This window comes from Mesoplodon densirostris, chromosome X, assembly GCF_025265405.1.
Source record: "Mesoplodon densirostris isolate mMesDen1 chromosome X, mMesDen1 primary haplotype, whole genome shotgun sequence".
Taxonomy (NCBI): Eukaryota; Metazoa; Chordata; class Mammalia; order Artiodactyla; family Ziphiidae; genus Mesoplodon; species Mesoplodon densirostris.
The window spans coordinates 36,105,477-36,129,286 of record NC_082681.1 but is presented as its reverse complement, the minus strand read 5'-3'; the positions used below and the strand labels follow the sequence as shown (position 1 = coordinate 36,129,286).

The 23,810-nt window shown below is 38.6% G+C and overlaps 2 protein-coding genes across 2 annotated transcripts in view; one reads left to right on the top strand and one right to left on the bottom strand.

Moving 5' to 3' along the window:
* The window catches only part of PLS3 (plastin 3), an 89,809-nt gene that overhangs the window by 9,807 nt on the left and 56,192 nt on the right, over positions 1-23,810 (top strand). The gene's annotated exons all lie outside the window — the stretch shown is intronic.
* LOC132481536 (ferritin light chain-like) lies at positions 14,933-15,375 on the bottom strand. The gene is made up of 2 exons (XM_060086416.1): positions 15,183-15,375; positions 14,933-15,135 (listed from the first exon to the last, which is right to left on the bottom strand). Exons 1-2 carry the CDS (start codon positions 15,373-15,375, stop codon positions 14,933-14,935), a joined length of 396 nt encoding a protein of 131 aa, XP_059942399.1.

Below are 23,810 nucleotides of genomic sequence, written 5' to 3'. Positions count from 1 at the left end.
TTAAAAGTTTACCTTTGAAAAAATAGAAAAGAGAAAATAAGTTAGTGAAAACTTAAAATGCTGGGGAAGGCAGAGAGTTATAAATTAAATCAGTATCTTTCCAAGATGACATGTAGCCTTTAGACATGGGTGAATCCAAAACATTAATTTTAAATTTACGATGCCCATTATTTCCTCTAGTGGAAGTTTTCAAAAGCAAAAACCAGGAAATGATGAAGGACATTGACACATTCAACAAATATTTTGAGCAGTTTGTGGGTCTCCAGTTTAAAGCTACAGTTGAATCAGTTTTGCAAGTGGTTATGAATAATTAAAATTTTATATTTTGTCTTATGATAATTAAAAAACAAATATATCCAAACTACCATGCAGTATAGATAACCAAAAAGTAATACTGATAGATTTACATGTTTAAAGATATAAGCCAACCCATACATGTGGTATCTTATCCTAAATCAAAGTTTTCCAGCATTAGTTGGGTCCCCAGCCCCGCGAAAAATAAAAGCAAACTAGAATATATTTATAGGTGCAAGCAGAAAGTGGCAAACTTCCCTAACCAGAGAAGGTTTGTGTAAAGATGAAGGGAGGATTGTTGTGTCAAGTACCTTGAAATGTGTAAAGATTATATAAAAGGCAGCCTATAAGGCATTTATAAAGAGATGTAACCCTCAGGAAAACTTTAAAATGTGCCCAGAGTTCTCAAGTATATATTGAGATAGTACAAACTATAGATGGAGTAATAGCCAAAGATAGTAACATGGACAATGCCTTAATTAGTCTGTTTGTGGAGTGACTTCATCATTCAACTAAAATAAGTTTAATGAAGACTGTTAGGTGCTAGGGCTACAAAGATGGTAAGATACTCCTGCAGTCTGGAAGAAAAAACGTAATATTGGATTTCATGAAACCTAAAAATATTCTTACATGTAGAAAAGGAACTTAAATAAGGCCTTTTTTCTCAACATAAAATAATTTCTAAATTTAAACCTTGTGTGAACAAAGACATTCATGTATAACCCAATATAATCAAATCTAAACTAAGAACAAATCAAATTTAAACATTGTTATTTCTTTGCAATAATTATTGCATCCTAAAAAAAGTGCCGACCATGAGTTAATTTTACTTAAATAGAACATTGCTCAGCCTATAAATGAAGGTCAGCAGACACCAGTGTCTTGGAATAAAATAGCCCTTTGGCAAGAAAATGAGCCACACCCCATTTAGTTTTTACAAAAATAAAATTCTTTCCAGCTTTACTAAATTGTAGATGTTGTGCACAGCGTGTACTTCTGCAGTAGTTCGTTCTGCAGCTGTGGAAATATCCATGTATGTAGAAGCCCTAAAAAACATTGATTCGCCATTACTTGCACATGCAGCTCTCATACTTTCTGTAGTACAGCATTCTGTTAAGTTTTATCTGACTCAAGGATAATAGCGAGTAACTACAGGTATAGCTGACACCTTAATTTTCTGCCTTGAACTTCTTTTTTTTTTTTTTTTTGCTGTACGCGGGCCTCTCACTGCTGTGGCCTCTCCCGTTGCGGAGCACAGGCTCCGGACGCACAGGCTCAGCGGCCATGGCTCACGGGCCCAGCCGCTCCGCGGCATGTGGGATCTTCCCGGACTGGGGCATGAACCCGTGTCCCCTGCATCGGCAGGCGGACTCTCAACCACTGCGCCACCAGGGAAGCCCTGCCTTGAACTTCTTGATTGTCCCAGACTTTAAAATGAGCTGAAAAACCCAGGATTCCAAATCTGGTCATCATTTCATTTGGTGAGAGGGGATCAAATGAATGCAGTATATCTGGATGTACTGTCTGCAGTACATGGTTTTCTTCAAAGACGTTACTAAATTCCTGCCATGTACCATGGAAAACACTGTTCTTCTAGGGAGAAAAGAAAATAAACCCATTCTCCTGGTTCTTTCACAGTACACCTGGCAGACAGCAGGTCTCCATAAATATAATACATTTGAAAGAGGGTATAAATGGCCATGGATGGCCCTTGCTGATAAAGATTAAATTGTGAAAACCTAATCAGCAAATGGGTAACTTATGAATCATAGTGAATAAAATACATATTGATGTGAACCTGTCAGAAAACTAAGCAAATGGCTTCCTTGGTTTTCTTCCTCTTTTACTTGTCTTAAGTGAATGGTCAGGAGTGAATGTTACGTACGGATGGCACTTTCATTGTGAGAACTGCTTAACTTTAGAATCAACGAGGATATTGGGACATATTAATATTTTTTCACTTTTTAAAGCAGTGTTATTGAGAGAGAATTCACATTCTGTACCAGCCATGTAAATTGTACAGTTCAACGGATTTTAGTATATTCACAGATAAGCACAACCATCAGCAAGTTTTGAACATTTTCATCACCTTGGAAGGATGAAGGAGGCTTAAAACTCCAGAGTTTTAAGCTATGCCTCTCCCCAGCCCTCCACCTCCCCATCCCTAAGCAATCACTAATCTTCTTTCTGTCTCTATAGATTTCCCAGTTCTGGACTTTTATGTATAAATGGAACATACAGTCTTTTGTGACTGACTTCTTTCACTTAAGCATATTGTTTTCAAGGTTCATTCACATTATAGCATGTATCAGTACTTCATTCCTTTTTATGGCTGAATAACAGTCCACTGTATGGATATGCCACATTTTGTTTATCCATTCATCCATTGATAGACATTTGGGTTGTTTCCACTTTTAGGCTGTTATGAATAATGGGATATGTTAACATTAAATGTCTAACCACGGGTCAGCTAATGAGTTAGAAGTGGTACTGACAATATAACATTTCATTTATCACTGGTCTGCTGTTAATGTAGATGCTTGCTTTGACTCTGAGCAATATTGATTTCTACATCTAAGTGTAGCTAATTTTTTCCTGTTTCTTTTCTTTTTTTTTTTTTTTTTTTGCGGTACGCGGGCCTCTCACTGTTGTGGCCTCTCCTGTTGCGGAGCACAGGCTCCGGACACGCAGGCTCAGCGGCCATGGCTCACGGGCCTAGCCACTCCACGGCATGTGGGATCTTCCCGGACCGGGGCACGAACCCGTGTCCCCTGCATCAGCAGGCAGACTCTCAACCACTGCGCCACCAGGGAAGCCCCTCCTGTTTCTTTTTTTAAAATTTATTTATTTTTAAAATTTTTATTTATTATTATTTATTTTTGGCTGTGTTGGGTCTCTGTTGCTGTGCGTGGGCTTTCTCTAGTTGCGGCGAGTGGGGGCTACTCATTGTTATGGTGCGCGGGCTTCTCATTGCATTGGCTTCTCTTGTTGTGGACCACAGGCTCTGGGCATGCGGGCTCAGTAGTTGTGGCTTGTGGGCTCTAGAGCGCAGGCTCAGTAGTTGTGGCGCACAGGCTTAGTTGCTCCGCGGCATGTGGGATCTTCCCAGACCAGGGCTCGAACCTGTGTCCCCTGCATTGGCAGGCGGATTCTTAACAACTGCACCACCAGGGAAGCCCCTTTTCCTGTTTCTTGATGCTTAGTAGCTTATTATCATCAACTTGTTCCCAACACTACCTTATTCCATAGTAATATTTCTGCTTGAATAATGGAAAGCCTGTAAAAGTTGTATAATCACCTTTTAAAAAACTTGTATAACAGATTTATACAAAATTCCTTGTTTATACACATTTATTGAATACCTAGTATAAGGAACAAAAGTAAGCAGTATTAAGTATTGCAGAAGTAAATGACAAATGCTTTGAAACACAATGGTTTTCAGTCAACCTAAAGCATCATTGAGCACATTTAATATTTATTTTTAAAATTTACGCTTCAAATGTGAAATACATACACAGAACAAAATTCAAAAGCTATAAAGGGACATAAAGAAAATAAACCTCCTGCCACCGACTCCAATCCCCCATTTCCCTTCCCAGGAGGTGACCATTAGTACTAGTTTCTTGTCTATCCACCCAGAAATAATATTGAGTACATTTGACACTTGACATTTTCAGAAGAGCTTGGTGTTTTACATTTAGAAAGTGCAGCAGTAAATTTGAGGGAGTCTTTACCTTTTGACTCTTCAGGGATGAACATGAGAAGGAGGGATTATCCAAGGATGATAAAAAGAATCAGTTACAGGTCAGAGTTTTTCTTTCAAGAACCCTTCAGGTCAATATAGCTAATGACACCTAGAACCAATCTCTGCCATTATCTTCTGTATTCAACCCACAGAGAAGTTCCTGGACCTAGCTGCCTTATTCTGGGCAGGCCAACTAGGAAAGGATAGGCCTCCCTGAGAGAGGAGGGCCGCAGTTCAGTCAAGAAAAGATACAATTTCCCGGAGACCCATTTAGAACTTCCTATTTAATTACTTAATTCATTTAACAGGCCTTTATTAATTATCAACAGTGTGCTAGGCACTGTTATCACTAAGATAAAGAACATAATGTGCCATCGTTTGAAGAGCTCAGGGTCTAATCCAGCCACTGATTTTTGCAGATGAGGCGACAGAGGTCTAATGTAGTGGTGGAGGACAGTGGTGGGGCATGGGGTCTCCTGATACCTAATCCATCACTATTCTTGCCATAAATTTAAATACCACATCCAGAGTCCAGCGTGGTTCACTAGGAATGCCTCTTCCACCCTGAATCAGTTTATACAATTTGGAGTTTTCTTTCAGATGTTAACAAAATGGCAAATGCCATGTCTTTAAAGTTGACATAAACTCTCTGAAACTCACTTCACCTATAACTTAAGCAACATTATTTAACTCGCCCAACTCTTCCATAGCTAATGAAAATTCATTAGTAATAGCTTTAAAGTGGTAAATTATTTTCTAGGTTGTATCTTCAACCAAAGTACTCTTATGCTTACAAAGCTGCAGTCCTAATCATTGATCTTAAAGAGTTTCCTACACTGTATTGCATCCAAAGGATTTTGAAAACTCTAATGCCAATATATTGGATATACATTGTAGGATTTATCACTCTTTTTTTTTTTTTGCCACACCGCGTGGCTTGCAGGATCTTAGTTCCCCGACCAGGGATTGAACCCGTGCCCCCTGCAATGGAAGTACAGAGTCCTAACCACTGGACCTCCAGGGAATTCCTGGATTTATCACTCTTGGTTTCTTCCAAACTGGATTTTCTCTCTCAGAGAGCCAGTAATTCCCCTTTTGTACTACTCCTCACCAAGAAAAAAATTCCATTTTATTCATTGATTCATTCACTTATTCAGATATTTACTGAGTGCCTCTATAGGTCAGGTTATTTTCTAGGCACTGGGGATTATACCTGTGACTGAAACAAATGAAAATTACCATCCTTATGAAGCTTACATCCTACTAGGGGAAGATACAAAATGAACAATGATATAGTATATTCGATGGTAATGTATTATGGAGAAAATTAAAGTTGAGGGTATAGGGAGTGGGAAGAGGGCATTGCCATTTCAAACCATGTGGTCACAGGAGGCCTCACTGAAAGGAAGATATTTGACGCAAGACATGAAAGAGATCAAGGAGTGACTGTCTGGGGAGAAGTGTCACTTAAGTAAATATTTCTAATAACAGATACCAAAATTGTCATGCATTGGTGGGTTCTTGCCCTGAAATTCTCCTTTATATCAGCTTGTTATTTTGGTATTGAACAGAAAAAATATCATTTACCCAGATCAAATACTCTAGTGGAGTCATGAATTGACCATATATGCTAAGACTATAGTGTCAGTAGTTATGTCTATAGTATTTTGGAAAAATTTATGGGAATAATGTTTAGGATATGAAATTATTGCATATAAGTTTTCTTCCCTTTTCCTATCCATTTAATTATACTATATTCTGTGTTTAATTCTGAGTTAGATTTTTTAATTGAACTTTTTACTTTGCAGAAATTGTAGACATGTACTTGTAAGAAATAACACAGAGAGATTCTGTGTGCCCTTTACTCAGTTTCCCCCAGTAGTAACCTCTTCAAGACCATAGTACAATACCCAAGCCAAGATGTTGACATTGATACAGTCAAGATGCCGAACAGTTCCATCACCACTAGAATCCCTTTTGTTACCCTTTTGTAACAGCACACACTTCCTTCCACCCTCCCCTGCACCTGCCCCATCTCTACCCCCTGGAAACCACTAATCTGTTTCCCATTTCTATAATTTTGTCATTTCAAAAATATTATGTAAATGAAATCAGAGTATGCAATCTTTTGGCTTTTTTCATTCAGCATAATTCTCTAGAGATTCATCCAAGTTGTGTATATCAATACCTTCCTCCTTTTTATTGCTGAGTAGTATTCCATGGTGTAAATGTACCATAGTTTCTTTAACCATTCACACATTGAAGGACATCTGGGCCATTTCTAGTTTTGGCTGCTACAAATAAAGCTGCTACAAATATTTGTGTACAGGTTTTTCTGTGATTGTAAATTTTCATTTCTCTGGGATTAATGCCCAAAGAATGCAATCTCTGGGTCATATGAGAGTTGCATATTTAATTTTATAAGAAACTATCAAAATGTTTTTCGGTAGTGACTTGTACCATTTAGTCTCCTACCAGCAACGTATGAGCGACCCAGTTTTTCTACATGCTTGCTAGCACTTAGTATTGTCACATTTTTATTTTAGCTATTCTGATAGGTGTGTAGTGATATCCCATTTTTGTTTCACTTTGCATTTCCCAGTTTGTTAATGATTCTGAGCATCTTTTTATGTGTTTGTTTCCCATCTGTATATCCTCTTTGGTGAAATATCTGTTCATGTCTTTTGCCTATTTTCCAATTAGATTGTTTTTTAATGTTGAGTTTTGAGAGGTCTTTATATATTCTAGATAACAATCCTTTGTCAGATATGTGGTATACAGCTATTTTCTCCTAGTCTGTAGCTTGTCTTTCCATCCTCCAAGCAAGGTCTTTCACAGAACAAAAGTATTATTTTGACAAGGCCAAGTTGATCAATGTTTCCTTTTATGGATTGTCTTTTTGGTGTCATGTCCAAGGCCCCTTCACCAAACATGGTTCCTGATGAATTTTTCAAAAAAATTTTTCTAAAGTTTTATGGTGTTATGTTTCACATTTAAGTCTGTGGCCCATTTTGAGTTAATTTTGGTGTAAATCTTTACACAAAATTACACAAAATGAGTTCTAGGTCAGAGTTCTTATTTTTTTTCCCCTATGGTTGTCCAGTTGCTGTAGCACCATTCCTCCACTGATGAGCTTTTGCACCCTTGTCAAAAATCAGTTGAGCTTATTTGTGTAGGTCTATTTCTGGGTTCTCTGGCCTGTTCCATTGTTCTGCATGTGTTGCTCTGTAACCACACTATCTTGATTGCTGTAGCTACAAGGAATGACTTAACACCAGGCAGAGTGAGTCCACCCAGTCTATTTTTCGATAAATTTTACCTGTTCTAAGACCTGTTTCTTTTCACATAAATTTTTAGAATAAGCTGGTCTATGACCACAAAAAAACTGTGCTGTCAATAGGAGTTACATTAATAAATTAGAATTTTGAGATTGCATATGTAATGTTAATTAAGTTAAAAATGGTAATTCCATTAAGGAAGACAATTTAATTTCTTCTATAGTCTTATGCCAGGTCTTATTTTCTAAAGTGGTGCCTACTTTTATGATTTTTAAATCACTGAACAAATATTAATTGGTCATTTCTCTTCAGATATAACTTGGATATCTTTTTTTAATTGCCAATATTGAAACTTTTTCAAAGGAATGACACATTCTTGATTTAGGTATATAACTTTCAAGTTCTAAATCACTGATATGTTTTTGAATTTTAAAATTATTTGAAGAGTTCTTTCCAGAATTTTTAAAGACTCCCCCCCCACCTTAGATTTCTCTTTGCAAGACTCCTAAACCTACTGCCTTAAGTATGGTTTACCTCTTCTGTTGTTTCAAACAAATGCATTAACCCACATAGCAAAACAGAATATGCCACTAAATCATTGGGATTTAGGGTATTGGAGTTTAGGATGTGTTTGTTAGTCATGAATAGTAAATCAAAACATTTTAAATGAAAACTTTTGTGCATTCTCATGCTTTGATCTTTGATTCTGAAAAATAAAATCTTAAAAATTACAAAAAGAATCTGGTAAACTTCTTAATTTAAAAAGGGCACTTGGAAACTTACTATTAGGGATTAAAAAAAGAGGACTGTTAAACTGATTAGGGCTGAAGAAGAAAGGAACAGAAAATGTCACCTTGTTTGGGTGCGGGAAAAGTGAATGAGATCATGCTTTCATTTCTGTCTTGCTTTCTCAAGATAAAGCTTTTCCACCCTTCTTTCTGCTTCATGATTCAGGGTGAAAGCACCAAAAAAACTTGGCTCTCTTTCCCATCCTGTTTATATTCTAAATTGGCTTTTATTGTTTCAATAAATATGTCACTGGCAGCCTATAACATTATGAATATGGCATTAAGTGGTTACACTCAGAAAGCAGGAATTTGAAAATCACAGTCCAGATATACTACCTTAAACACAATTAACAGAATTACTTCTCAATAAGGAAAACTTACCTAAGTTATAGCATGTGGCTCATATAGTTTTAGTATAATTATTACAGTGAAATTTACTACCACTAAGCATTGTGTACAGAGTTCTGAAAGGACAAAAGTGCGATCCAAGAATAGTAAGCCAAGATGTCATTCAGAAATAAAGGTACTAGGCAGTTCCCATGAATATAAAAGAACTCGTAGAAAAGAGAAATACTCGAAAGTGAAATTCAGCCAATTAAAAAATAGGGCAAAATTAAGATTTTAAGAATAGAGGAGTCTTGGTAAAAGAATGTATGATGATCATTGAATCCATTTAAATACAGAATTAATACTGAAAAAAAATTTACTACCACTAATATCAGTGATTTGTTTCTTCCCCATCTACTCCTAACTTTGTTTAGGTTAATAGTCACAGCTACAGCAAAACCTATCCTGTGATGGAAAAAAAGTGTAATTTAAGGAAGAACGCAGTATAATGGTACTCATCAAACAGATATTCCAACTTCTTTCTTCACATATAGCTTATCTGCATTTTTGTATTTGGTCTAATGAGAGACTTTTAAAAGCTCATTCTCTAAAGCAGTGAATTCTCAGAGCAAGTGAGCCTACCATAGTCTACCCCATCAAAAGAACCCTGCTAATGGCTTAGCCAATTTCTGAGGTAAGAGTACCAGGGAGAGGGATAAACTGGGAGAAGGAAGAAGTTGCTCTTGCATGGATGACTTTTTGCTAACAATATGATTTTTAGCAAGCAAAGGACACAAAAGTTGTTTGATTTGTGGCAGAATTAATTATGAGACTTTTTAGCTGTACCAGGTTAACAGATTGCCAAATAAAATACTGAGCAAGCAAGACTGGTCAGTTACAATTCAGTGTCTAGAAATCTGAGCCAGCATTAGTGTTATGTTTATGGATTCAACTCCATCCTCAAAGAAATACAATCGGGGTATCAGCAAAAATAAAAGAGTTATGGGGTATCTCCCAGACATCTGAATAGAAAGGGCACATACCACTGTGTGAGACCACAGTATTTTTGCAGCCAATCTTAAGGATAAATCTACATTGTATTCAGGATGCTGTGTTGGGCCAAAACTTAACAATGACCATTATGTGTAGAAAATAGCAACCATTGTTGTTGCCTTAAACTCTCTCTGGAGATTAAAAAACATTTTTAATTAACCTAATAAAACCCCGATGGCAACATAACCAAAGAAATTAACATAACCAGAGAAGAATGGGTAGAAGCAGAAAACCTAGTGCAATTGTTGAGTTATCCTGGCAAAGGAACCCTGAACTATGTGAAGCGGGTGACTGTTTACTGTTTGTCTAAAAAAGCAACTCCAAAAGTACACACATACACACACACACACGTTTGGATTTTTCAGCTAGATCTTTAAGCGGGCTGTTTCAGGACAAGCTCCCAAAGAAATGGAATTAATTTGTGGTGTGTTTTTGTTTGTTTTTTTAAATTAATTAATTTATTTTTGGCTGCGTTGGGTCTTCGTTGCTGCACGTGGGCTTTCTCTAGTTGCAGCGAGCGGGGGCTACTCTTTGTCGCGGTGCACGGGCTTCTCATTTTGGTGGCTTCTCTTGTTGGGGAGCACGGGATCTAGGTGCGTGGGCTTCAGTAATGGTGGCTGGCGGGCTCAGTAGTTGTGGCTCGCGGGCTCTAGAGCGAGGGCTCAGTAGTTGTGGCGCACAGGCTTATTTGCTCTGTGGCTGGTGGGATCTTCGCGGACCAGGGCTCAAACCTGTGTCCCCTGCATTGGCAGGCAGATTCTTAACCATTGCGCCGCCAGGGAAGTCCCTGTGGTGTGTTTTTAAAGTGTTTATATATATATGTGCTTGCAAGAATTACACGGAGGAATTAGACCGAGAGTACTTGGTGATTCTTGATGTGAATATTGGCAACCTTAAAGATGTTTTATTAGACAACAAGGCAACAGTTTTCCTCTGTCTTCACAATAATAGCAGAAGTCAGAAAATATTCCACATGCAAATATATCTGAACCTCTTCATGAATGCATTTAACACTTTGAAGTGATGGCAACATCTGGTAACAAGTAGAAACCAGCGTCTTATAAACTGTGGTTTCATGTTACCACTTCATCTGAATTAGTCATTTAAGGGAGTTTTATAAGTCTTCCTAAAAACCGACAAGGTTAATCTTGGACTAGGGCAGACAGGCAGGAAATGCTGAAGCGGCTGTTTCTTTTGAAGGTTTTGTGATTCCTTGTGAGGTCAAAAAGTAGTCGTTTTAAAGTTAAGAAAGCTAAAGCGCTGAGATCTTGACAGCTTAAGTGCGATTTTTCTTTTTTGTGTGTGTGGCAATTTTGAAGGAAAACTTGATAAAATTCAGAGTTCTTTATACCTTCCATTCCACTTTTCTCTGAAATGCCCTTAATTTCGAAAAGTGGAAAAGTAGAAAATCATTCAGCTGCCATATATGATCATGGATTCGGTGCCACTAGAGAGATGTAACCTACCGTTTCTTTGGCTGGATTACTTCTTAGGAATCACCCTATTTTGTAGGGTTACCCAATGGGACAAGAGTAGATGTCTTTTATGTTTATTTATGTGATTTGCATTAAAAGTGCTAAAAGTTTATTCTTTATTATGTAATAAACCACTATAGCACATGACAGTGAGTTTAATTCCTTTAGCATGCAATGTTATTATCACAAATTTATTTAACAGATACTTTTTTTCATTTGAAAGTAAATATTTGTTCCTGAATTTTTTTCTTCCATTTTGTTGAGACATAATTGATGTACAGCATTAAGGTGTACAGTATAATAATTTGACTTACATACATCATGAAATGATTATCACAGTAAGTTTAGTGAATATCCATCATCTCATATAGATACAAAATAAAAGAGAAAGAAAAAAAATTTTTTCCTTGTGATGAGGACTCTTAGGATTTGCTCTCTTAACTTTCATATGTAACATACAGCAGTGTTAATTTCTCATATTGTACATTACATCCCTAGTACTTATTTATCTTACAGCTGGAAGTTTGTATCTTTTGATTGCTTTCATCCAATCCCCCCGCCCCCACCCTCCTTAACAGATACTTATTGCGTGCCTACTGTGTGCCAGGCACTGTTCTAGATGCTTGAGATAGATTGGTGAAAAGACCAATCACTGCCCTCATAGAGCTTAATAAATATTAAAGATGAAAACAATGGAGCAATTTTAAATCCTTTAATCTATCACTCAGCTTTTAAAGACCTACACTGAATGAGTCTTGAGAACTCTTGCACATTTTACCTGAAGTTTGTATAGGGAAAAATTGATAATTTGTTTGGAATATACGGCAATAAGCTGGAAGATGATAGTTGAAGTAAATGTTTGATTTTTTTGATTCTCACTTTTATTTTTCATTTATCAGTGTTATAATTAGACCCCTTGAGTAACTGAGGAATGTTACTGATTTAACTTGTGGATTTATTCTTTAGGATGGTCTTAATTTATATGGGGGGGGGGCGGGCGGTGTGAATGGACATAGTAGCTCTGAAAATTAAAATATGGAATCTGTAACTGCTGTCTTCTTTCATTGGTAGAATTATAGAATACTTAATGTATTTAATGTTCACCATGGAAAGTGAATGTATTGCTCAGTTATTTTTGCCTATGTGAGTAGTACAAGAGCTGACTCAAAGGAGATGACATGATGGTTCCTGTCCTGAAGTAAAATAAGATGATGGGGTTGTGGTGGAAAAATGATGTGGTCATGCCCATATTTGCTCACATCTCTTGTTGGTTTCTTTTTATAGAGGAAAACCAAAGAGAGTCTCATTTCTTATTTTTTCAGTTTCCTTTTTGTATTTTCTTTTCATGCCATTTTCCTTTTTTTTTCCTTAAAATTGCATTATCCTGATTTGCAGTTCAGTTGGCTCAAGCTGTGCTTTGTAATAGTGTAAGTACCCCTTAGAATAGTCATAGTGGAGGCATTATACCCATTTTAGGGAATCAATTACATATATGGACACAGACACTCTGAGCTCCTTGAATGTAAAAGGCATATTTCATAAATCTTTCTATTTCCTGATGCCATCTAAGTACAGTGCCTTTTACAGAGTGGATGTTCATTCAGTGTTCATGTAATGAATGAATATGAGCCAGGAATTTTATTTTTGCTTTCCAAAATACAAAATACTTTTTTATAAGCTCATGGAATTTTTAAAAGCTTATTTTTATGGAAAATTTCAAACATACAAAGTAAAATAGCATAAGGAACCCCCCCACAGTTTCAACAGTTTATCAATATTTGATGTTCTTATATTTCATCTTTTCTCTCCCCTTTTTTGTTATTTGGGATTTGCTTTCAAATAACCCGCATATTATTTTACACATAAATACTATAGTTCACTTCATTTTTAATATTTTAAAATAGTAATAATTCTGCATTTCATACAGAGTCTAACTTTCAAAGCCTTTCTTTTCTAGTATCAGAAAAGGAAACTCTTACTGATTATCAGAAGAAAAATCTGATTTGCTACATATGAACTGGATATTTTTAAGTAGTTTTATAACAAATATATTCTTTCTTAATCTTTTAAAAAATGTATTAAAAGTTTCTAAAAACTACACTATCATGATAAATTCCCATCTTATGGACATGAACCTGATTCTGCAAAATATTCTTTGGAGTAAATAAGCTGTAGATTGGTCCCTTCAGAATTGATATTAATCAATTAATTTTTCTTTTCACAGTTCAACAGAACAGAACTCACGTTAAAACCTATTCTGGTAATTGCATTCTCAGTTTTGAAATTTCTTGTTAAAAACCTATGGACCTTATGTTTTTGTCTCTCTAAAATTAGATGAGTCCATCATAAATATTACCAAATAAAGCACCAGTTCTCAATAGAAAAGTATGCCACATAGTCCCTTGGAGATCAAAATTACTTGTATAATAACACTAAGGTGTTCTTTGCTTTTTCACTATACTGACAGTAGCAATGGTGGGTAAAACTGCTAGTGCCTTAGCCCCACACTGTATTAGTAGTCTTTGTATTCAACACCATACCCTTCCTGTTAGAAAAATACCTATAACATGCAGTTCATTAATGAATGTCCTTGATTAAGCAGGAAAAACTAATTTTATTAAATCTCAACTCTTGGGTATACATCTTTTCAATATTCTGTGTGATGAAATGGGAAGTACATAAAAACATTTCTGCTGCATATGGATTTACAGTGATTGTTTTGAGGAAAAGCACTTGTGCAGTTTTTTGATTTGCAAGCTAAACTAGCTGCACTTTTAGAAAATAGAAAACCATTTTTACTCGAAAAGAGCGAATGACGCATTAACTGATAATTCAGACCTGAATATTTGGCAGATATGTTATCAAAAGTGAGTCAAGTGTGCTAGTCCCTGCAAGGAAAACGGCTGAGAGTATTTGTTGCCAATGATAAAGTTAGAGATTTCAAGCAAAAATTCAAATTCTTGAAAACTTGTGTCAGCCACCATGCATCAATACTTAGACTTTTCTAATGAGGTTGGTGGTGTTTTTTTTTTTGTTTTTTTGTTTTTTTTTTGCTGTACGCGGGCCTCTCACTGCTGTGGCCTCTCCCGTTGCGGAGCACAGGCTCCGGACACACAGGCTCCGCGGCCATGGCTCGCGGGCCCAGCCGCTCCGCGGCATGTGGGATCTTCCGGGATCGGGGCACGAACCCGTGTCCCCTGCATCGGCAGGCGGACTCTCAACCACTGCGCCACCAGGGAAGCCCGGTGGTGTTTTTAATGGAAGTGATTTGTTAGATATTGTAAAATGAAGTGTGACAACAGATCTGTACTAGTCAAACAGTATTGTTCCATATGATCAGTGCATGATGTTCTGAAGTCAAGCATGGGTAAAAGGTCCATTTAAAGTGCAAGATAGACCAATGGATTTTAACGTTAACAGAGTATGAAAACGTCATTGATCTGATATCAGATTCCACACTGCAACAACTATTTAAGAAACTAGCACTTACCCAGTTTTGGCGTGGTATTATAAAGAAGAATATCCATAATTATCCGAAAAGGCTCCTAAAATACGTCCTTTTTCCAAACAATGTATCTGTGGGAGGCCATGTTTTCTTCATATACTTGAATCAAAACAACATATTGCAACAGACAATGCAGAAGCAGATATGAAAATCCAGCTGTCACTGTATTTAGTTAAACAAAGATGTAAACAATATACTCTTCTATTTTTTTTTCCTGCAAAAACCTTTGTTTCCATTTGGCCCACGGCTTAGGTGAGGGCCCCAGGGTGGTCAAAAAGCTGCCTAGTGGCTGCAGAGAGGGGCTCAGGCAGAAGCCCTGACACCAGAGGGATGCAGAGGGGCCCCTCAAAGACCGCTGGGCTCCAGAGGCCCCCGTCGTACTTGAGGGTGAGCCTTTGGAAGAGCTACTGGCTCAGCCCCCCACTCCAACCCCGGCGGCAGTCTGCGCCAGTGGGAGGTGGGGTTAGTCAGGTGGTCGCCATCTGCTTGATGAGTTTCAGCTGCTCCTCCAGGAAGCGGCTGTCCAGGAAGTCACGGGTGGGTGTCTGCGCGGCCAGAGCCCAGGGGTGCAGGTCCACAAGGGCCTGGCTCAGGTTCTTCTCTGGGGCCGTGGCAGCTTCCTTATTGTCCAGAGTTTTACCCCATTCATCTTGGGACGGCTTCTGCGCTCCTAGAAGAGGACACAGCCACTGTGCTGATTTTGCATCTTCAAGAGACGCTGGGCGCCCTTGCCCTTCTCCATGGTGGACTCAGAAAAGAAGTGGCCCACGTCCTCCAGAGCCACATCATCGCGGTAGAAATAGAAGCCCAGAGAGAGGTAGGTGGAGGAGGACCCAGATGCAGGTTGACCCCTGTGGTTGACGGCTGCCTCCACCTGGGTGGAATAATTTTGACAAATCTGGGAGGTCATGGTTGATCAGCAGTAAGGAGCTAAGCTCCAAAAAAAACGGTGTTGGCTGGTTCTGGAGGCCGAGGACGGCATAGTGGTTGGTTCCTAAGGATGCGACTGGAAAAGAGGTTCCAGGGTGATTGGAGGCTGGAAAAGGGGGCATCCCTGGGTCTGTTCCATTCAAACAGTGTTGAAGCAAGAGACATCCTCAGGAGCGAGGCATGCCCTGCCTCTTCCCACTAAATTTTTAAAAATATAGTTCTCATTTTTAAATGTTATTTATATTAGCATGCGGTGGGTTTAATTTTTTTAAATAAATCTCTTTAAAATTTCTTAGTTGTAATTTCTAATATGATAAAGACACTGATCTAACCCACATATCAAAAAGCTCTTTGGAGTCTTCAGGTCCTGAGGCCAAAAAGTTTAGGAACTGCTGGGTTAGTTGGGTTTTTTTGTTTCTTTTCCTTCCCTATCCTTTTTTTGAATGAGAGACCCTCAGGATAGGAAGGTGTCGAGCATATGAGTTATTTCTTTGTATGATTTTATTAGCTCTGAACAGAACACAGATGTGCCCCCCAGTTTCACTGAGATATAATTGACATATAACATTGTATTAGTTTAAGGTGTACAACGAGATGATTTAATATATGTATATATTGTGAAATGATTACTACAATAAGTCTAGTTAACATCCACCACCCCACAGTTGCTTTTTTATTCTTGTGAGGAGAACTTTTAAGATTTACTCTCTTAGCAACTTTGAAATATGCAGTTCAGTGTTGTTAACTGTACATAGTCACCACAGATGTCTTCCAAATCACGTCCTTATCCCATGTATAGTTCAACTGATAATTTTTGGAGGACCCATGCCTTAAATCCTTCTATTTATTTCAGCCTTTTTTTTTTTTTCGCGGTACGCGGGCCTCTCACCGTTGTGGCCTCTCCCGTTGCGGAGCACAGGCTCTGGACGCGCAGGCCCAGCGGCCATGGCTCACGCTCCCAGCTGCTTCGTGGCATGTGGGATCTTCCCGGACCGGGGCACGAACCCGTGTCCCCTGCATCGGCAGGTGGACTCTCAACCACTGCGCCACCAGGGAAGCCCTATTTCGGCCTTTTGTTTTAGGGCATTAGGACAAGGTATATAATTTAATATATAATAAGACATCCTGTTTAAAGGTTGATTACTTTGTTATGCAAAAACAGAGCTCACAAATATTTACTGTTGGGGAGACAGCCCTTGGAATATTGAAATTAAGATGTTCTTGTGGCTTATTTACCCCCCCCCCCGCCCAATCATCACGTAAACCAGATCTACTTGATTGTTAAAACTGACACAGCCACGCAACAGGAAGTTTGTGTATATAATACTGCTCCTGGCATAAATTTCCTAAACTTTCCAGTATAGCCCAAAATTACAGTAGCAATATCCTTCGTGTTAATTTGGTACCTGTTTTATGTTAGATCCCTTTGCTTTGATGTTTCACGCACAGTGAGTGTTATTTGTTTGTTTACTTTATAAGTAAGTCATGAAGATGGGTAAAATCCTGTTCCATTAAAGGATGATAGATCACTGTTACTGAGGTGTGGCATTAAGCACAGTGGGAGAGGCCTCCATTGTACGTGTCACACATGGAAAGAATATAACCTGTACTGGGTGTGGTGGGGAGAGGATGATGTTTGAATGAAAGTTGGAAGAGACTTTAAAAATACCGTGTCTAAGTCTTGTGTCCTAACTGCAGATTACACCAATATGTCTATGAAATTCTCATGCAGCTTTGGGTGTGCCTCTTTCCTTCCTTTCCACCCTGAAGGGTGTATGAGGCCACAGGTGCATGTGTGAACTTTTAACTTTATGGATATGTTTGTAACATTTGAGAGAGAGTGAGAGCTTGTGTGCTTTACGTTTACAGATAAAAAACATAGGTTGGTTTCTATTGAGTTGCCCCAGCATTCATCATGATGAATTTGGAATGTAAAAGTTGTTTTCATTTCGTGGCCTGCTTATAAAAATGGGCAATGGATTACATAACCCTTGCCACCATCTTCTGTTCCCAAAGCAATTTTCATTACCCGTAGTAAAAACAGAGATGCTGTTCACACACATACTCACACACATGCACATACACAAACGCCAATATCCCCCCTTGGCCCTGCACACCTGCACATACGTCATATGATGAGACATGTAGAAGGTTACAGAATGGGCTGTAGGCCGAAACTGGCTGAACTACTGATGTGATACAACAGTCTTTTAGGAAATGTCCTGGTATTTACTAAGTGGAAGATTTCCATTTTTAAAGGGAGTATCCATTCCTAGAACTTTCACCACAATATTTTGCAGTTGAAGTGAATTCTATCATGTTATGTTGAATAGACTTTAAAATCAACAGCTGGGTGTTGACAGATTTCACTGTGATCAAAGATTAGCCTTAGAGTTCAGAAAGCTAGAAAGCATATACATTCCAGAAGACCAAGAAAGGGAAAGACAAGGAAGCTGTTTCTGGGTAGCATGATCATTGAGGAAGTTATTTTTTTTAAATTTTTGGCTGCATTGGGTATTCGTTGCGGCGAGCGGGGGCTGCCCTTTGTGGCGGTGTATGGGCTTCTCATTGCCGTGGCTTCTCTTGTTGTGGAGCACAGGCTCTAGGCACGCGGGCTTCAGTAGTTGTGGCACGCGGGCTCAGTAGTTGTGGCTCGCGGGCTCTAGAGTGCAGGATCAGTAGTTGTGGCACACGGGCTTAGTTGCTCCACGGCATGTGGGATCTTCCCAGACCAGGGCTCAAACCCGTGTCCCCTGCATTGGCAGGCGGATTCTTAACCACTGCGCCACCAGGGAAGCCCGAGGAAGTTAATTTAATAGCACTTGGGACAGACCCATCTAAGTGTTGTGAAGTGACAAGTGTAGCTAAAGAAAAGTAAGGCTGGGGAAACCCGACATTGCTGGCCTGTCACTGATACTGTCTTCTTACCGGAGGCAATTGCCTGTGCCCCAGTTTTCCCTGGAAATGCATGATAATACATACACGTATACCCTTTCTTCCAGTTAGCTCAAGGTGCTTGAGCATTCCTTACTACCCCACATATTGCCTGACTGGCTACAGGCAGTTAGTGCTATGCTTGTTTCACAGATGGTGAAACTGAGACTCGGGAAAGTTGAAGAGGCTTCATATAGTGAGTCAGCAATGAAAACAGGTGGAAAAACACATCCGTCCTCTGACTCCTGACGCTCTATTCCTTCTGTTCGGGATTGCGTTGCCTTTTGATAGTTCATGCAGTTTTTGTGATTGATGAAATAAAGTGCTTCCATTAAGGAGACAAAATGTAATCCAGTGTCTGCTAATGGTGGTTAGTGATGAGGACAGGAGAACACTCTGCCTCCTGATGTGGGCTGTCCTGATGCTTTTTACAAGTGACTGCAATGTGAGTCGCCTCCTTATGCTGAGATTTCAATGTTAGCATAAAACGCTTCACTTTGTTTTATATTAATTATAAAGGACTGGAGGATCTATTATCTCACTTTCATACTTATTAGGTAGGTAGAGCAGATGGTATTATGCATATTATATCCCAGACAGATTATAACAATGGCCCCCACTTACTGAGCACCTCGCTGGAGCCAGACCCCCTTATGCGTTTATCTCACTTAATCATCATCGCAACCCTCTGAAGTTCGTGGAATTAGTTCCACTTTTATAGATAGGAACCTGGGGCTCAGAGAAGCTAAGTGATGTGTTCAAGGTCACACAGAGTTGAAGTCAGTCTGATTCCTAAGACCCTGATGCTCCCATTGCACTCCATTTCCTTTCAAATGATTGACTTGCCCTATGTCAGTATTAGAAATGGTCTCCTGAGCCTAGCACAGTACTCCTATTGATTTATTGTTCTCTCCCATAAAGGGTGAGAACTCATAGCTAACCAGTTGCTTCATTTAACAATTAGCTGATTAGAATTGCTAGACCAGTTAAAAAACAAATTTCAATAATAAGAATATAGCAGTTATCACATACCTAGTGCTTACGATTTGCCAGGCTATGATCTAAAATTTGAATGCACATTAAATCATTTAAGCATCACAACAATGTACAAAATACTTATCATTATGTGATGTAGTTACTATTATCATCCCTGGATGAGAAAACAGGCACAAGAGCTTAACCAGTTTGTCCAAAGACAACCTAGAAAATTGTGGAGACAGGATCTGAACCCAGTCTGGCTCCAGAACTCTAAACTACTCAGCAGTACTGCCTCTCAGTAGAAAATTCAGTTCAGCGAGTATTGATTTCGTTCCTGTATGCTAGGCTGGTAGAAAATATAGTTCCTACACTTAACAGCGTATGTATTCAACAGAAAACAAGATATAGATACTCGCAGTTAATGCTCTGTCACCTAGCATATGGAGTGTGTTGTATGAAGACGTAAGTATGGATCGAGATGAATAATAGAACGTAAGTGGTCTGGGACAGTTCATTTGCCTTTCTAAGTAATGCACTTTCCTATGGACGAGTGACTTGGCCTCTGGGGAGAAGCTGGTTCCATGTGTTCTAAAATAAGCAGGTTACTTGGCTAATGTTCAAAGTTTAAATAGGTATATGGGTTGTAGCTATTTGACCTGAACCAACTTTAAATTCCCTTGTGTTCTTGCATGATTTCAGTGGAGCTGGAATGAAAAAATTCACTTTTCTCTAAATGTTGTGAAGTTCGAATTTGTTAATACTTGGCAAAATACCGTGAGGCTGACAGGAAGGGGATTCGTAAGCATTGTATCATTGCTTTGTCAGGGTGCTCTTTCTCTCGAGCAGGAAGTGTTATGACTTGCTCTCTAAAGTTGCAATTGTAAGAAGAATGTTGGGTTTCCAGATTGGCGTTCTGGGCGTGGGAGGTTCCTTCTGTTTAGTGCTGCGAGAAAGAAACAACAGGTTTGCGCTCATCCCGGAAGGGTAACAATTTTAATATTATTTCGTTAGGCTCTAACTTTTATATTATGGAATATTGAAGCAGAAATGTACTTTAAACATCTCGAAATCCTGATTATGTGTTTGGGTAGTTACACATTTGGAGATGCTTTCTAAATCTTATGTATTCAAGTAGAAGCAAATTTGTTTTAAGAGAAAATTTTGAAGTTTAGAATCTGACTTGTTCTCTCTCTATATTGTCTTTATTTGGGGAATATTTTAGGGACTTTGTACTTTTAAAAAATTGGTTTTGTAATCCTAATTATATAGCTGTATCTATCAAGTCAGATGCCAAAGGTTTAAATGACAGAAATTCTTACTTTATCTCTGGGGGGTGGGGCGAAGGAGAATGGAATTTCAAATACTTTTTTTTTTTTTCTTTTTTTTTCTTTTTGCTGTATGCGGGCCTCTCACTGTTGTGGCCTCTCCCGTTGCGGAGCACAGGCTCCGGATGCGCAGGCCCAGCGGCCATGGCTCACGGGCCCAGCCGCTCCGCGGCATATGGGATCCTCCCAGACCGGGGCACGAACCCGTATCCCCTGCATCGGCAGGCGGACTCTTAACCACTGCGCCACCAGGGAGGCCCTCAAATACTTTTGATCCCTGTTAAATGGTTCTTCAAAATTCTGTGAAATAGAAGTTGAGGGTAGCTGTCATGACAGAATATGGCAAACAGATTGATATTCTACTCTTACAAAATAACTTATGACAAACGGTTGTCCTGGTGTTTATTCATATTTTGCAAAATACATGAAAATCATTGGTGATGAGATTTTGGTGGTGTTACTATAATATGGTAGTGATAGTGATTTCTGATGCTCGCAAACTCACCAGAGTTTTCTATCACATAGTGATCATATGTTTTATTTCTCCTATTTCAATATAGCTGGTTGTGTAAATCTTGACTCCGAATCAAGGGTAACCTCTCAAATTAGTTGCACTTAACTACACCCGTATGAGGTAAAAAGTGAAGTATGAAACAAAAGAGTCTAGTTTTCTCAATTAACAAGTACCATATTTGAGAACATATAAGCAGGGTATGTTACAGTGCAGGAGGCCATTTTAGTGACTAATAGATAAACTTCCAGCTTAGCTCAAAGCCTAAGCTGAAATTTTCTCTCTAGTGATTTCTGAGTTGTACATCATAATATTTTGTCTTGAGTTAACTGGTCTGATCTTGCCTTGTGAGAGATATATACCTGAAGGTTGCCCTTGACTTCCGTGTTATTTTTCACAGGAAAGGAGAATGGAAATACTCCTCAAGTGTGAAGGTTAATTAATTTCATTAGCAGCAGATATGTTTTTTTCATAAATTATTCAGATATTTTTGGAAAATGTCAGAGTTTACTTAGGAAATAAAGGGATTGGACCTTTTAAAAGAAGAATGTGCTATTTCAATCCAAGGAGTTAATACTTCTTAGCTTTGTAAAGATGGGGAAGTAGAGGTATAACTTTGTTTTGTCTTTGGGTTTGATATAGTATTCTTCCTAACAGGAAAGGGGGCTTTTAGAATATGGTTAAGATGTATATTAAATATCTACAAAACTCTTGTCTAGCAAGAATTTAAAGAATGTCTTCAATCTGACTTAATTGATGTGAATGTTTCTATGGGAAAAATTATTAACTTATTTTAAAATAGCCATTGCTTAAAGATCTTATCTTTATTAAGACAAAAAGAGGAAAGTAAACTTTTACTTAAAATGGAAGTATTTGATATTCCTCCAGGAAATGACACAGGATTGGGCACCCTTTGGGGTTTAAGTGACTCATAGGTATTGGTACTTGAAAAAAAGATCAATTAGAATCTAGCTCATGCTAGATCCTAGAACAGAATAGAGGTGTTTCCAGGAAATGAACTCATTTAATAGCTAAGTAGGGTGAAATCACTCATGGGATGTCTGGGGTTTGCTTTACAATAATTCAGGAGGTTGGGGGGGGAGGGGGGAAGGGGGGTTGAGAAGGGAGGGAGGGAGGAAGCAGGGGAAAAGAAGAGGACAGGAAGAGAGAATCAGTGGGGAAATCCTGATAAATCTGATAAATGTAGAATCTGGATGATGGGATTATGGGTGTTTGCTGTACCATTTTCTCTTTTGTATACATTGAAAATTTTCATAATAAAAATTTTAAGTACAGCTTTAGTTTGCAGCAATTTACATTTATTTCTAAATGATACATTTATCTATAAATTGCAGGTTTGTCAAAACATGTTGTGTGCGTGATGTATATTATTGTAAAGGTGAAATGTGCTGCTTGATTGCCAAAATTGTTGCCAAGTAAAAACTGTTTCTGAAAGAAAAAAAACTGACTTTCAGCTAAATTCAAAGAACAGGTTGCAAACATCTTGAAGAGTTTTGTAGTATCTTGAAGTATTAAAGGGCAGTAGATAGTTAAAGCATGCTAACAGGCCAAGTGCCTGTGAAGAATGTGGGAACATTATTACATCTTGACTATTTTGTTCCCAGCTTTCTCTATAGAGTATGCATGTTGAAAACCATGCGTGACAACTACTTAGCCTGCAGTATGTTTAAGTCTGTTCACTTTCCCTACTTACGAACATCAGTTCATTCAACAAACATTTAGTAGGGGCTTATTGTGAGCCAAGATACAAAGTCAAATAAGGTACCAGCCCTGCTTTCAAGGAGCTCACAGCCTAGCGGAGGAGATAGAGAAGTAGATGGTGGGACACGCTGGGGGGTGGGGAGCTACCGGAATTGGGGAAGGGGCGTCACTGGTTAGCAACCAGAACCCTATGCTGCATCTCCTTTAAAACAACACAACACAGACAGAACATTTGAGGTGGCGTAATTGGTTGTAGGTATTAGGGAAGTAGGAAGAGGGCTAAGATAGCTTAGTTTAACTCTGTGCGCATTACTTGGCAAATAACAGCCGCCTCTGCTCCCTTGCCCTTCTTAATAAACCTTCACCCTCTCTCATGCATCCATGGGCATTGCTGGAGCAGCATACACGCAGGAGATAGCAATCCCTTCTTCACATTAAATATAGTGAGCTAATGTTTAAGTCTCCTTAATGTTTTTGGGTACCTCCAAAGCAAAATTGCACTTATAGGCAGGCAGCTGCTTGAGGTTGGATAATAGGGAGAGTTAGCCTTCAGTCACTGATAGAACCTTCCAGAGTTCATCGCTCAATTGAGTTGGAACGTATTTTGTCATGTAAATAGTAAGTAAGGTTTTTTAGGTCATTTCACAAATGTCCCTGAAATGGTATGCTATGTTACCAAAATGATATGTTTTTGTGTTCCTATTATTTTAATCTAAATGAATTGTAGAAGCATAGTTGCTAAATGTATCCAGATGTGTGTTCCATCAGCCAGCTGCTTTATTCTCTAGTCCCGAATCCTGTACAGTCTAACAGCATATATAACAGTACCTCATGGGAAAATACCGTCTGTTCAATGTCCTCTGTGTAGTTTTACCAATTTGCGGCTGAAATGTCCAGTAGAATTACCAGAGGATCTAGGCCTGAAAAACAACCTCGTTAAGTAAA